The sequence below is a fragment of the Mytilus galloprovincialis genome, chromosome 6 (genome assembly GCF_965363235.1).
Source record: "Mytilus galloprovincialis chromosome 6, xbMytGall1.hap1.1, whole genome shotgun sequence".
NCBI lineage: Eukaryota > Metazoa > Mollusca > Bivalvia > Mytilida > Mytilidae > Mytilus > Mytilus galloprovincialis.
This window is the reverse complement of record NC_134843.1, coordinates 49,867,062-49,883,015: the sequence shown is the minus strand read 5'-3', so window position 1 is coordinate 49,883,015 and position 15,954 is coordinate 49,867,062. Positions and strand designations below refer to the sequence as shown.

Genomic DNA, 15,954 nt, shown 5'->3' with positions numbered 1-15,954 from the left:
TTTTCGTTTTTTTGTTTTCGTTTTTTTTTATTTCGTTGTATTCCCACCTAGAATCTAATCAATATTATAAATCATAAGGATATGTTGTATAATTTCCAATGAGACACATATTCCCCTGACATCAAAGGATGAGTATGTACGGACAATGGTTTAAATTTTCGACACGAGTGTGTTGAGCTCCTAACTTTTTTGTTCATTTGATTTCTTTTCTAGAAACTCTCAATCAGGTACAAAGGGGGATAAGGCAAACCTAAACATTTGATTTCACATACCGATTTTTTGTGATTCATCATGAAACTATTTTATAGTAAAACAAAGAACTGTACAGTTCTAAATTATGATTTGGAATTTTCGGACAAAAGTATGGACGAACGGACAAGAACGTTGCATTATGCCACTCTCAATTTATATAATTATTAACGTTTCCGTAGAAACACGATATCAAATTAATATGCAAGTCGTCAAATCTGATAATTCCAATAGAAAATAAAAAAAGACTAACGTATAATGAAGATTATGTGATTTATTAAAAACTTGCAATACGCTTTCCGTTTATTGTCTTATTATAATTGCAAGAATATACACTTCTTAAAACAATGTTGATAAAAAAAAACACACACAAGACACAAATCACCTCACCAATTACATTTTATAAAAGCATGATATTTTTTTCAGAAAACCTTGATCTGTTAGTTTGTATAGCCTAATTCAATATCAATTTAGTGTCATATGCCATTATATTTGACTGAATTCTAAATAAAAAAAGGTCTCTTATACCATCAATGCACTACATCTCTATTGAATTTATGATGAAAACGAAACTAATTTTAGGAAAAAAAAAACTCCCAGTAGTCATTGTAAAACATTCCAAATGGTGTTAACGCATTTGTGTAGATTTCTTTTTGTTAACACAGAGCATGATAACAGGTATAGTTGCCTAAAGGTCCAAATTATTGTGAATTATCGATTATAATTCATTAACAATTCGTGATCCTTACGAGTTTCATTTTGCGCATTATTGTTTTTCGAAATGATAAGCAAACCTGCAGTGACTTTATTTTTCGTATATTGAAGGCCTTACTGTGACTTTAAGATGATAACTGCAGTGATGGTGTATTTTTTAAAGTCCTTTATCTAGGTCTATGTGCATGTAGTGATTTTGTGTCATAAATGGATACATCATGTTCTTCTGCAAGTAAATCTTACATCTACATGTAGATTTACATGAACTTTTTACATAAAAACCCCAAGTTCAAACACAATTGTCAGTAAAACAATTAATATTTAATTTAACTGATCAAAACGGATTCGGTTGAATGAAAAAAAATAGTCAGTTAGATGGTTCACCTTAGTTTCACTTTTAATGTTGACCGTCTTTGGATAATACGGTTAAACGTACAAAACCAGTCTCTAGCTTGTTAGTGAATTAAATCAAAGGTCACATGAATACGTATTCAATAAGGTCGAGTTATTTGTTTGCAAGTGAATGAAACGTCGGCAATATTTCTCTGCGTCATTATACAAAATTTAAATAGATCGGCTGCTAATAGCGAATTGTTATTACATTATTTCACTTTATCAATGATTAAACCAAACTGAATCATGTTCTATTTATTTCAGGTCTCGTAGCTAATGTCTCTTTAAGTATTTGTGCATTTTTATATTTCAATTTAACCAAACTTACTTGTAGAATGATTATGTATACTGAGGTTCTACTGGGTGGAAATATTGAGCCAATGTTTGACACACTGTGTAGTGCTATTATATAGTTGCAATTATTGATAAATTTTGTCGACGATTATAATGTAATGTAAAAAAAAAAAAGAATAACCAAATGCATCAATACTTTACATGCACACGTGATAGAATATAAAATATTATAAGATGTTGTCATAACTATATGCTATCAAATTAAATGATATAATAAAAACAATGGTATAAGAATTGAAAACGCATGACAGCACATAATATCTTATTGTTCAAATACGAAATAAAATTCCCTATTAAGAAGTCTTAAATCCGCCGTTCCACACATTGACATTCTCTTTTCGCGGAGGATACTGCACAGCGAAAACATCCACATCTGTGGTCTTTTCAAAGCTGAATTCAAGTTCGCTAACAGTATTTTCTCTTCCTTTCCAATTGTCTGATGACGTGAGCTTCTGATCAGGTTCATCTCCATAGGAAGCAATCTTCACCCTGTTAAATATCATTTGAGAAGCTCAAAATGTTTAATGTATGTGTTCGTTACAAACGATATTCATGCATAATTTATATATTACGTAAGTATCAAACGTGTGCATATATAACGTGCGATAAAACATTTTTCGAACTCAATATTCTCCCGTTTACCAAAATATATCACAAATGAAAAACAAGATGCATAACATATAATTTTCGATCTATGAGTTTGACTGTCCCTCTGGTATCTTTCGCCCATCTTTTACTATTTGTATACGATATAAGTCAGATGATCTTAAATTGTGTCTCGCCTGTGTATTTATCTGTAATGTTACAATAATGCGCGGTGCTAAAAATAATACAATTGAAAACATAGCATGCAACTAAGACAAACAATTTTGAACAACATGTCAATACCGTAACTAAACCTCTCCACTTTGACCTCTTAACTAAATATTATCATAAGGAACCATAGAATTTATCTTTATATTCGAGCATGCTTTTTCATTAGTTAGTTGTGCCTTACGTTATTTAAAATGTTTTCTCGTTTGAAAATTTGCAATGTTTTATGAGTCATGTGATCTTTATTTTAGGTCGAGGAGTCCCCTCAACTTTGTTTCTCGCATTTTGGAAAAAAGATGTGTTCTATGACTTTTACTGTCCGAACTTAACAATCTATACACAATTGTATACATGTCATTTTAACTCTGTGTTTTTTGTTATAAGTTTTTTAATTTGTTCTATTTGGTAAGTTATGCTTTTTAAATTGATTTTCATGGTTGGTTCCTATGGTGTACAGTTACAACACTGTCCCAGATTAGGGGGGATTTGGCGCACGCTAACATATTTAACCCCGCCACATTCTCTCCTCTATGTGTCTGTCCAAAGTCTGTTTTTCAGTGGTTGTTGTTTGTTGCTGTGTTACATATTTGTTTATCTTTCATTATTTCATTATTTTGTAGATAAATCAGGCGATAGTTTTTTCGTTTGAATTGTTTTACATTTTTCATTTTTGGGATTTTCATAGCTGACAATCCGGTATGGTCTTAACGTAGACCTATAGTTGTAAATTGCTATATCATTTTGTCTCTTGTGAAGATTGTCTTCTTTGCAATCATACCACATCTTCACTCTTTATACATATCATATGTAAAGAAATGTTTTAAAATGTCAACTTTGGCAATAATATGGAATAAGAGGATAACAACTAAAATATTCATTTTGTAACTTACTTTGAAGCTTTGGTCGTCAACTTAAAGTAAATAACACCTATTATCACAAGTATAACAACCACTGATACTGTAACTGGGACCAAAATCATAATGACATCTATAAAATACATGAAGCAGCCATATAGCATTAATGAACTACATATAAGTAAAACATTGATATCATTACAGACTTGCACTTCAAAAGATGAGCATTCAAAATAAATTTGACGAGAACTAGGAAATTCAGGGGAGGTATTTCACCATAAATGTTTTTGCCTTTTATTAATGAAAATATTTAAATTTTTTGTTTTAATCGAGTTGACATGTAGTAATAGATCAACAACTGAAAGGCTATTAATTAATTTTGAGATTAATATTTTGTGTAATATTAAGTTGTATACATCAAACATCTGAAGTAGATAATTAGATATAGGAAGATGTGGTTAGAATGCCAATGAGAAAACTCCCCATCTAATTTATAAAAGTAAGCCATCATTGTTCAAGGAACACGGAGCCTTGGCTCACATCGAACAGCAAGCTATAACAATTACAAGTTAGTTTAAAACCATTCAAACGCGAAAACCAACAATCTAGTCTATATAAAAATACGAGAAACACTTATCAACCATATCAAAAAACCACAACTACTAAACACCAGTTTCCTGTCTTAGGACAGATGAAAACAATTGCAGCCGGTTTAAACATTGTAATGGTACCTAACCTTCACTCTTATCTGAAACAATAGTGTAACATCACAACATGAAAAAACACACTATAAAATATAAGTTGGGATTGCTTACCTTAATCAAAAGACGTAGTACAAGGTACCACGAATGAACATACACTGAACGAATACAATTGATCTGATACAATGTGAATAAAACGTTAATAAAAATAAGGGATGAATATTTAAAGTAAGAGTATTATACCGCTGTGAAATGCTTAACAATTTCAGAAAAACATCAACTTGGGGAAAAAATTACGGCATTTGTAATATCAAAATTATACACAGATGAACGAAAACAAATTGGCATCTGAGTACACTTCTTCTGCCTGTATAACCTTCCGTTTAGGAAAATATAGGAACATTTCTGTACCAACTTAGGAATATGATAATCTTATCCATTCGTTTGATGTGTTTGAACTTTTACTATTTGAGTTGGGACTTTCCGTCTTCGATTCTCAAAGAATTTTTCTTAATTTCTACTTAATGTGAATATGTAATAAGCATTGCTTAATCACAATTATATGTCTTACACACGTAAATTTTAAAATTTTAAAGTAACTATTAACGGTATCATTAGTTGATATATAGAAAGCTATGCCATATATACATGATATAGAGATAAAGATTATCTGTAGAATATAAATAAAAGAAGGAAAAAGGTATTTACTCTGTTTGGTTTCTGTTGATTCGTTCACAATCTGAAAATAGATTTTCGATATCATATTCTTTCAAATTTGCTATAAAACATTGATCTAGAAGCGAATAATCTTACAGACTCTAAAATACCGGTATGACAATATTAAAACAAATAGTTAAATATTAGAACTAAGAAAGTAAATATTCAATGGCCAGTATAGACAATGTATTTCAGTTTATCTAAGGAAGTTGAAAGCCTACTTTTTTGTGAAAGCATATTCTAACTAATATGAATAAGTTTCTTTGCTGCCGGTAATAATAATAAAATAGCAAATTAAAACGATTCTAAGGTATGTTGGGTTTAATGTTGTCAATATACCATGGAAAAGTCTTTCAAATCAAATAATCATTGTGTATTGTTATTTTATCATTTTGTGTAAAAGTTGTCTGTTCAGCCGATAAATAGCTAAATGGTTTGTTTTTTGTTTCTCTCTTTTACTTTTTTTTAAATGGTTTCTTTTTCTCTTTAGTTTTTTCGTTGAAGTAATTCATTGTTGATTTATTGAAATTATGACGTTTGTGTAAGATTTTGGTCATCGTCTAGATGAAGGTGATACATAGATGAAGTACTAGTAATATAGAGATCTCACTTTTTGTTTGTTCTTTGGTGAGTCTAGGTTCCTTTTTATTCATTATTATCTATAATATTACCAAATTTAAATACAAGGCTTTATTAGTTCGTAATGAAGCAAACCGGAAAAGACTGAAACACAAAATGAAACAGGGATAGTAGAACATTTACATACCAATGGTATGCACGTTTTTGTCGTTGTATTACATGAATACTTGAGATCATCGTAAATGATGATACTGGTTTCCTTCCCAAAATTCTGGCCATCATATGAAAAACTGATGTCGTAACCCTCTGACAAAACGTTGCTGTCTACTGATCTTTTCTTCCTAGACGTTGGAAGATCTAGGGTTAACATGAAGGGGTTTCTGTATTCAACTGAAACAACTTCATTGCTTGTTGTGTACAGCAGATCATTTTCTAAAATCTGAAAATATGAAATATATTTCAAATGCAATATTGTCAACAGAATCCAATGTTTGGCATTAGCTATCAAAGGTACCAGGCTTATAAGTTGATACGCCAGACGCCTGAAACATTTTATGATGCTATGTATGTCTATGTGTTTTGGGATTAACCAAGACTGATCCGTAAAACGAATAGTTAAGCTCTAAAATATAGAAGATTCTTTGTCTTCAATTGCATTCAACTCGAATATCGAAAGGTGAGGACGGAAACTGCTTTTTAGATTTGTAAATTTAATCACTTCATTGAATAAGAAATTAACACAAATTTTGATTGGTATAAAACATATATGTAAAACTATACCTGAAAATGTCTCCGCTTACACCATACAGAGGTTGATACAAATTCTCCAAATACATTCATTGCTTCACATGAACGAGCTGTGAGTTTACATTCACCATTGAAAGGAAGACTGATACCAGTCGGTGGTGACGAAGTGTTATAAGAGCAATCCTCCCCTACATATCCACTGTCACAAATGCAAACCCCTACAATTGTGAGCACACAACACTGTTTATTTCAAGTGTTTAATGAACAAGTGGTAGTTGAAAAATTGTATTCTTTTATGTCTGTTTGTTTTGTTCACACATTGTTGTCAATATAATGAAATTTGTTGCGACTTTCATACAAATAAGATGTTGAGCTAGCTATAAAGCCAGTTTTAATTAAAGTCAGGAATATGACGGCTGTTTTCCATTCGTTTGATATGTTTGAACTTTTAATTTTGAAATTTGATAAGGGACTTTCCGGTTTGAATTTTCCTCGTTGTTCAGTATTTTTGTGATTTTTCTTTTTACAGAGCTTATGAGGAAAAGAAGTATAATTGTTATTTTCATTTATGAATTAATCGCTTTATTTAATTCTCTGAACAAACCTTCTTTACAAATTCCATTATCACTGCAGTTGTTCAGACATAATCCACTGGCAAAATATTCTAACAATGTCTGTGATCCGTCGGCAGATTTTTGTGTATACAGAGATTCAGTTTTCACAAGCTCTGTCATAATGCTCGTTACCATGGCATTTACTGTGTCTGTAAGAAACGTTGTGTCGCCTGCAACCTAAGGGTATAACCTCAACATTAACGAGCTTATAACCATATTATTAAAACATATTTAACTTATACATGATTCAGCAAGTACCATTATGAATTAGCTTGAAATATGTATTTCTAAAATGTAACGGAAAAAAACCAATTGAACATAATTAGTTATTAATTCAATTTCGGGTAAAGCACGATGAAGATCCATAATATTATATAGATACTTATCGGCGATCCAATGGGAACAAATTGTGCCCCTCTACTTGACGACTTGTTTCTGTATTATTATGAGGCTGACTTCATGCAGGAACTTCTTAGGAAGAAATCTACGAAGTTAGCGATATCCTTTAACTCTACTTTCCGCTATATATATAGATAATGTTCTTTTACTAAATAATTCAAAATTTGGTTACTATGTGGAACGCATCTATCCCATCGAACTAGAGATAAAGGATACTACAGATACAGTTAAGTCAGCCTCATATCTTGACTTACATCTAAAAATTGACAATGAGGGTCGGTTAAAAACAAAACTTTATGACAAAAGAGATGATTTCAGCTTTCCAATTGTGAACTTTCCATGTCTAAGTAGCAACATTCCAGCAGTACCTGCATACGAGGTATATATCTCCCAATTGATACGATATTCCCGTGCTTGCATTTCGTATCATGACTTTCTTGATAAAGGGTTGCTGCTCACAAGGAAGCTATTACACCAAGAGTTCCAAATGGTGAAGTTGAAATCACCCCTTCGTAAATTTTACGGACGCCATCACGAGTTTGTTGGCCGTTATGGAATTACTGTTTCACAAATGATATCGGATATGTTCCTTACGTCGTAACTACAATCCCTTTCCCTGTCATGAATGTGACCTACCGAATTAGACTATTTACCGGATTTGTTATCATATAAGCAACACGACGGGTGCCACATGTGGAGCAGGATCTGCTTACCCTTCCAGAGCATCTGAGATCACCCCTAGTTTTGGTGGGGTTCGTGTTGTTTATTCTTTAGTTTTCTATGTTGTTTCATGTGTACTATTGTTTGTCTGTTTGTCTTTTTCATTTTTAGCCATAGAGTTGTCAGTTTATTTTCGATTTATGAATTTGACTGTCCCTTTGGTATCTTTCGTCCCTCTTTTATCCGTCAGAGTAAAAAATAAGCAGATTTTAACCTTTACAGATCATCGTATAGCCTTAAATAATGAACATAATAAATACATGTAGTAAACTTAAGGGGCCTCCACATAAAATTAACGTGGAACAATATAAATAAAGTTCCAGTGATCTGATTTATGGCAAAACAACAGACGACAAAAATAAGAAAAACTTAAATAATAATAGAGTAAGCCTGGATCTTCATATGAATACATCAAATTGGAGAACTTTTTTTATGTTAATGAGATCATTGTATTAACAATTTGTATTGCTGTCCTTTGGATCTTTACGACTACTTTTCATGAAATTTTCTACATGTACCAATTAATGTTTTGTGCAAATTAGGAAAATTTTAAACGCAAGTTTTAAAAAAACCTAAAGAGTTTGTGAGAGTAAATATTGTCTGATATTATTTTATATTAAATTTTTAAGATCCATTCTGGTTCTGTGCAAAAGTTTCTCCTTGTGAATGGAAAAGGTTTTGGTTTGTTTTCGTATCCCCGTTTTTCAATAATGAAAAAAAACCATACTTCTATATCCTTAACACACGCCTCGATGAACTTTTCGACAGGTACATCAACATAATCCTTGTACATATCATTCTGCAATGCATCGTTTATGCTGTTGAAACATATGTTATATGCTCTGTCTGACGTCCAACCATTTCGAAAGGTTGCTGTTGACTGTAAAAGAAAGTACATGTAGTATACATACACGCAATGTTGTTTCTAAATGCGTTTTCTTGCCATAAATGCGAACATTTTCAAACATTTTTTTTAATGTGGAACCTAACACTACAGGGAGATAACTCTGTAAAATCAGCAGAATGTTTAAATGACGTTGTGTTCTTAAGGGAATATTAAGCTTCTCAATGATCAAAATAAGTGTTTTTCAAACTGCTATATAACCAGTGTATTTTTTCTGATTAAACGGTTGGTTCAATTTTTTTGATTTTTTTTATATTTTTGTCAAAGGGTCAAAGTAAATACTTTGTCAAAATTTTAGGAAAATTAAACGAGCCAAATTGATTTTAGTTAAGGGGTCAGGTACCACTTTAAACATTCAAATTAATACAGAGGTAAATTTTCTTTACCTGCTGTTCAAAATTTATTATAAATTTGTTATTCTTTTAACATTGTTTTATCTTAGATATAAAAAAAAGTCTTACTCAGTCTGGAAATTGAAATTACCTCAATCTCTGTTTCATTGACGTCATCACTGTACGCTAATGGCTTGAAATCAATCTCATCATCATTATTATTTAAACTTCGTTTACTTAGTTTATGAGGAAAATTTACTGATCGTCTTTTCCGTAGAGGCTGAAAGCAAGATTGGTATTGAACATATGCGCTAGAAGGGCTTGGTGAACCTGAACATTGCTCAGTGCTATCTGTCAAATTACAATGTACGCTGTTAAAATCATCTAGTGAGTCGGAACTGCCAGCTTGTTGTTCACATGCGCAAAATGTTTTTGAGTTGGGATTGCTCTCAATGTTTTCAACAACTACAATCTGTTCATAAACATCGTTGTCTTTCTTTAGGAATGCGGGTTCTTCAACAAATAGCTGCTCCTCAACCATACCTTCTGTGATCCTATAACAATGTTTTTTTTTTTAAATTATGTCAAACATGTATATATATAACTGAAATTGATACTCATACCTTACTCAGAGAGATGTGTTTGTACATCGTGAAAATAAATTGTTTGCACATGTTGATATCAATATAATCAAACCATATTAATTTCTATGCATTAGACACGTGTTTAACGAAAACAATTAATTTGTAACCAATGAAAAATAAAATGTATTTTATTTAACACATGGAATCTTACATTAATATAACTTCATAAAGACCCTTCAATGACTCTTCAGCCTGCGAATATCAATATATTTGCAGTGGCGTTCTCTTCGGACAATTCGATTTTATTATTAGAAACATTAACGTATATTCTCTAATATATTAACGTTATGTTAAAATACCTATATCTTTAATAATGTATTTGATTTAAATAAAATATTAATGTGTATTTCGAAAATGTTACACACCAACAGGATCCTCATGAAAAAGTATAGTGAAATGTAGTATGTTGATGTTAATACCTCCAGGAGTCGGCGAAAATGTGTTCATCCTTGATTGGTCCATTTACACGATGTGTCAAGTCATCTAATGGATCCTTTGTTGTACTAGGAACTCCACATAGACCTCTTGCCGTATTGATGTCCTTTACGGATGGTTTGATTGAAATCACACTTATGAATCGTCTAGCTATTGAAAATTGTATTTCTGTTGCAATTGGTAAGATTATCTGAATTGAAAATTGAGATTTGTTATTGCTGCATTTGCTTAAATGGTAAAAAGGAATGACACGTATAGTAAGATACCATTTCAGGCACTGGAGATACAATTGTATATCATTCAGCCTTGGTTATACACCACTTTAAAAAAATAAACGATATAGCAATTCTAATTATAATTCTTGAGACTGGAGGCATAAATTTTTCTGATAATTGAATTTGTTCAATGTTCTACATTTTCCCGTCTGATATGTATGATTTTTACATTTTAAGCTGATATCACCAAAACCACTATGTAATTATGTAGCAAATTAATTGTAATGATAATCGCTAGCGCTCGTTGTAACATATTTGGAATAAAGGATTAAATTATGTTAAAATCACTATAAATTCAACCCCCATGCATCTATACTATTACACGAGAAGACCTCATTTTGTGTGTCGATTCTCTTCCTTCCATGATAAATTAATTATCATGCCTCTGTGTTCTATAGGTAACATGCATAGTCGCATTTGTCATCCATTCTTATGATTATTCAGATTGAGTTACTTTTGGAGAAAAACGACAAAAAAAAGGAGTCCGGATATTGATTACGTCATCAGACTGACTTTTAGTCATAGATAAGAATTCCGGTTTGAAACATGCACAAGTACAACCAATCGTATGAAAGATAACAAAAATGAAAAAATAAATAATCCAATCAGAGCGTTTTCTATATCATGGTGTTTAAATCGCAAGATCCAAAACTTGTATCCCTCCTTAGATTAGTTTTCGCTTTTGTCTACTTGTAAACTACGATTATACTAATTTAATATTTAGAGACTCTGTATTCTGTCTACTGCTTTCTTTGAAATGATTACTATTGAAGGGGTCATACCAGTTGCATATTAATTAAAATAAGCAAAACATGTGGAAAAAACCACAACTATTATACCTGCTTAGAGAGAGCAATTATTTTTCACGTGTATCTGAATGTAAACTACGATTATACTACTTTAATGTATAGAGACTCTCTATATTCTGTCTACTGTTTTCTTTGAAAAGTTTACTATTGAAGAGTTCATACCAGTTGCATATATATTAAAATAAGTAAAACATGTGGAAACAAGAATGTGTCCATAGTACACGGATGCCACATCGGCACTATATTTACTAAGTTTCGAGTTGATTGGACTTCAACTTCATCAAAACCGACCTCGATCAAAAATTTTAACCTGAAGCAGGACAGACGGATGGACGGACGAACGAACGAACGCACGGATGCACAGACTAGGACATATGATGCCCATTAATGGGGCGTTGAAATTTAATGCTGAAAGTGGAAGTAGTGATTTGGCAAAAATGATAGAAGGGTAGAGATTAGAGGGAGGCAGGACCTTTTTCGGGACGTCGGGATCGGGTGTTTTCAAGCTCGGGATTTGGGGATCCTCCCTCTGCCTGAATCCCGATTCCCTCCGCCTGCATCCCGGTTCCCTCACTCCGGAAAATTCCGGACAGTCCGGCAAATATGAAAGAAGGGTAGAGATTAGAGGGAGGCAGGACCTTTTTTGGGACGTCGGGATCGGGTTTTTTTTAAGGTCGGGATTTGGGGATTGGTCCTTACAGGATCCGGGAATATATTTGTCGATTTCGGGATATGAATTTCTTTAAATTCTACATCTAGGGATTTCATGTTTGTAAGCCCAGGATTTCAGGATCAGAACCCATACGACCACCCCTCAAATAAGCCTTACATTGGTCGTTCTTAGTCATTCAAACAAGATTCATATCCTACCATTGCCATGTTTATAAGGCTCTCAAAAGAAAAAGCACTGATGGATTGTCCTAGAAGCATATTTTATTAGACTAATAATAATCTATATATAAGCAGTTACAATTATTTCATGTTTGAAGTGGTGCAAATTTTTAATTTAATTTGACTTTTATCAAAAGATGCATTGCAGCAAAGGAGAAAAATAATTGTGGTCTGAGACCAGAAACACGAAAATAATTGAATTTAACAGAAAGGAAACAAATATCGAACATCGAACTTTGGAAAAAGGGAGAGGGCTTTTGATGTCTTTTATGAAATTCTCCATACATAATATCTTTTACAAAAATATCACCCATGTGTGTGTTTTAGTTATTTCTTAATCGAAAGATGTCAGTTTTAGTTTCATGTGATGTTTGTTTTCAAGGAATGCGTAAACTGTATCATTGGCAGTATAGGTAGCAGTAAAATAAAATTAATATTACAACATGTACAAGGAAAAGGTAGGTACTGTACAGTAAACGAACTGCATTTTTTGTTTAAATTAATGAACAAAAATAAAAACGAGCAAAGAGGTGTTAGCTGTTTCTAAATTGAATATGCTGCATTTTGTATTTAGAGGAGAGATATTTTAACCAAGGAAAACAGAAAAAAAAACATATTTTCATCCTATTATTATACTCTCGTCATTTTAAACTGTAAAGCTGTATTCACCTTGTAGTTGTTGTTCGTGTTACTGATTGACATATCACTTTCGTCACAAGACGTCAGCGTGACAACAGGTTGCTGAAGCAAATGTAATTCTTTCCTAGAAATCCTCTCACATGTGCGTAGAACGAACAGTGAGTTTTTGCTCCTTATTGCTATTCCACAAAGACAAGACGTACCAGGCAAGCCAGAGCCACAACTAGTAAATAATGCATGGACCTGAAACGAAAAGACATACTATTGTATCTTTAAGGCACAATCAAACACTTTTACTATAATCTCTCAGAAATACCATGCTACAATATTAATATTGTTTGATTACTAATCAGATACTAAGGTTCTTGTTTGGAAGATCTTTAAAATATTTCTGTAGTAAAGATCATTCTGCGTCTTTAAAGATTATTTGTATATATTTTATATGACTAACAGAAAGCTAAAATACATGTACATTTAGTAATTCTTTCTGTAAGCACTTACTAATATGGTAAAAAGAATTTAATGTAAATGATATCATTTATGTCTTGTTTTTTCATTACTAATTGATGCAACAATCACATTGTGTTTTATAATTATGCTAATTATCTTAGTAAATAGAGAATTGACTTTTTTTAATTATAATGTTTAACTGTAATTAAATTAAAAAAGAAAAAGCTGGACAATGTTATTGACAATATATGAATAAAACTAGAACTGACTTTCTGAAAAAAGACAGAACCAAGAGTACCAAGCATTCTTAAAACATGTTTTTTTTCCAATTTAACCTGTATTGCGAATGAAGTGTATCAGTTGATAATGACTTAGGTTCAAACTCCCTCAGGCAAAGAGGACCTTTAGATATACTAGTATTTTGGCTATTGTTTTGTGTTCCTTTTGGTTGTATACATTTTTTTTAATTTTAACATATGATCAGCTTTCGAATGATTAATTTTGTTCGCTCATGAAGCATGTAAATCAAGAAAAGCTTTTTAAACGAAAATAATTTATAAAGTATTATTTGAACATATATTTTTTTTGTAATAAATTCAAATAAACCCAAGTTTTTTAAGTTTTCTGATTAATTGTTAAAGTCCGTTAAGTTCCCATTTTGATAATCTTGTTAAGATACCTATCAAAGGATCTCAGTATGATTATTGTTTTTATCGATATACCAATCAACAACAGTATCCAAAACTGTTATATTATGACCACGGGCAATTTGTAGATGCATTGTTTCTTCTCACTTTTACAATTATTCCTTGGGAATCAGTACTTCTGTGATTTTTATTTTTTAAACAAAAGAGTTGAATGAACATTTGGACATTGAATAAACAGTTAATTCTAAAACTGCGTGTGTTCAATTTATCATTTCCATTTCTGTTCACTGAACGATTTTTAAAAACAACAAAACTACAGAAATGTGCAAAACAAAGAAAGGATTACCTATCAACATGGAAAAAAATTTACAGGATTTGAATAATATTTTTGGTCACTCAAATGATAACATAGCATCTTGCTCAGCATCATGGACGATATTAAACTTTTGAACACGTTGTCGTAAGTGCTGTTTCAAATTCAAAGTTAAGTACTTCAATTTTAAGGGTCTTTTGTGTATATCATGCTTATAAAAAGTGTAAGTGTTTATTAGTACCTACCCAAAATGGACCAATGTCATTCTTGTACATAACAAATTCCCCGACCCCCATGTAGTCATAGTACTTTCCATCAAATGTCCGAAAATGTGGATCGTTGTACGACTGACATAGCCTGTTTTTCAAAGTAGAATCTTTGTCTCTGACTTCTACCTGCAAAGTACTTTATGTTTACGTTATGACTACCTGTATACAAACTATAAATTTAAAATCTCAGAAAACATAGCCTTCCAAACACATTATTACACATAGTGTTTATTTATTTCATACCGTGAAAACGTTATTATGTTACTAATTATATAACGTAATACCCCTGTTTAAAGATATTTTAAAATTTCATACCACTATTGTTTAGTGTTATTGAACTTATTTAACTGCCTAATGAAAAAAAAATGGCTCCATGATTTAACTAGTCCTACTAGTTGAAGAGGATTTTGGTTGCTGATAAGATATGTTAATACCTGAAATTCAAAAATGTAACATGTGTATAGATATATATAGTTTGTTAATCAATATGCTATGCAATACGACCATTCCTTATCAATGGAGTAGATCCATTTTTGCATATATTGTACACATTTTTTTAACGTAGGGAATATCTTTTTAATGTATAAACTATCAAAACATGTGGTCTGGGAGTAATACAAAAATAACGCAATTAAATAACAAAACAAAATGAGAAGAATCTGAAAACAACACGGTACGTGATACCACTCGTCCAAAACACGGTTGGACATTTTATTATTAATTAAACTTATGGGTAAGCAAGCACAAACTTAAAAAAGAGAAACAAATCATTAATTGCTTAAGAAATCTTTGTCGTGTTAAGGATTTAGTTTTGCGTCTTTTTCATTTTGAAATAGCGATGTTATGGACTTTCCGTACTTTCCTTATAGAAGCTGTTAGTCCTTGTCAAATTTCTGCCATCGCTCGTCTAAATCCATACGGTGACCTGTAGTTGTTAATTTTTGCGTCATTTGATCTCTTGTGTAGAGTTGTCTCATTGGCAATCATACCACATCTTCTTTAATTTCCTATTTCCAATCATTTATTATTTTTATCATAAAACAGTGAATTTCTGTATATAATACAATGTCATGTGTAATCGTTTTGAAAATAACAAAATATAAATTAAAGGTAAATACCCTTATTTGATATACATCAACATCTTTCCAAATATTATTATATGCTGAAATCGATGATGTTGACAGTTTGATGTATGCATATCTATTGTTTACATTGTAGATTCCGTCATTATATCCATACACTTCCAATGCTTTCTTGTCCATCCAGTCGAGATTTCCAAGTCTAAATCCACAGAATTCAGCATTGAATAGGAAATCTCTTTTCAGAACATTATTAGTGCAAGATGACGTATAATAACTCGGTCGAAATATGTAGAAGTTCTGATCACATTGAGATCTTATTGCGTCATTTGATGCAATACATCCAACCGGAACTGTTGACGTAAATGTAATGTTTATTGATTCCCCTTCATTCACGGTGTTATCATAACTAT

The 15,954-nt window shown here is 31.7% G+C and overlaps 1 protein-coding gene across 1 annotated transcript; it reads right to left on the bottom strand.

Annotated features, from left to right (window-relative positions):
• Nucleotides 1-508: 508 nt before the first annotated feature.
• Nucleotides 509-15,916, bottom strand: LOC143079798 (von Willebrand factor D and EGF domain-containing protein-like). The gene is made up of 12 exons (XM_076255387.1): nucleotides 15,581-15,916; nucleotides 14,439-14,588; nucleotides 12,814-13,026; nucleotides 10,154-10,359; nucleotides 9,242-9,644; nucleotides 8,582-8,734; nucleotides 6,726-6,912; nucleotides 6,155-6,339; nucleotides 5,562-5,813; nucleotides 4,787-4,817; nucleotides 3,414-3,510; nucleotides 509-2,199 (listed from the first exon to the last, which is right to left on the bottom strand). The coding sequence occupies exons 1-12, from the start codon at nucleotides 15,722-15,724 to the stop codon at nucleotides 2,004-2,006; spliced, it is 2,217 nt and encodes a 738-aa protein (XP_076111502.1). The 5' UTR covers nucleotides 15,725-15,916; the 3' UTR covers nucleotides 509-2,003.
• Nucleotides 15,917-15,954: the final 38 nt, after the last annotated feature.

Coding starts and splice junctions, on each gene's coding strand:
- LOC143079798 (XM_076255387.1), bottom strand. CDS start 15,724: ATGGACAAGAAAGCATTGGAAGTGTATGGATATAATGACGGAATCTAC. Junction 14,589..15,580: donor TTGATGTATATCAAATAAGG/GTATTTACCTTT, acceptor AGTACTTTGCAG/GTAGAAGTCAGAGACAAAGA. Junction 5,814..6,154: donor GTAAGCGGAGACATTTTCAG/GTATAGTTTTAC, acceptor TCATATTTTCAG/ATTTTAGAAAATGATCTGCT.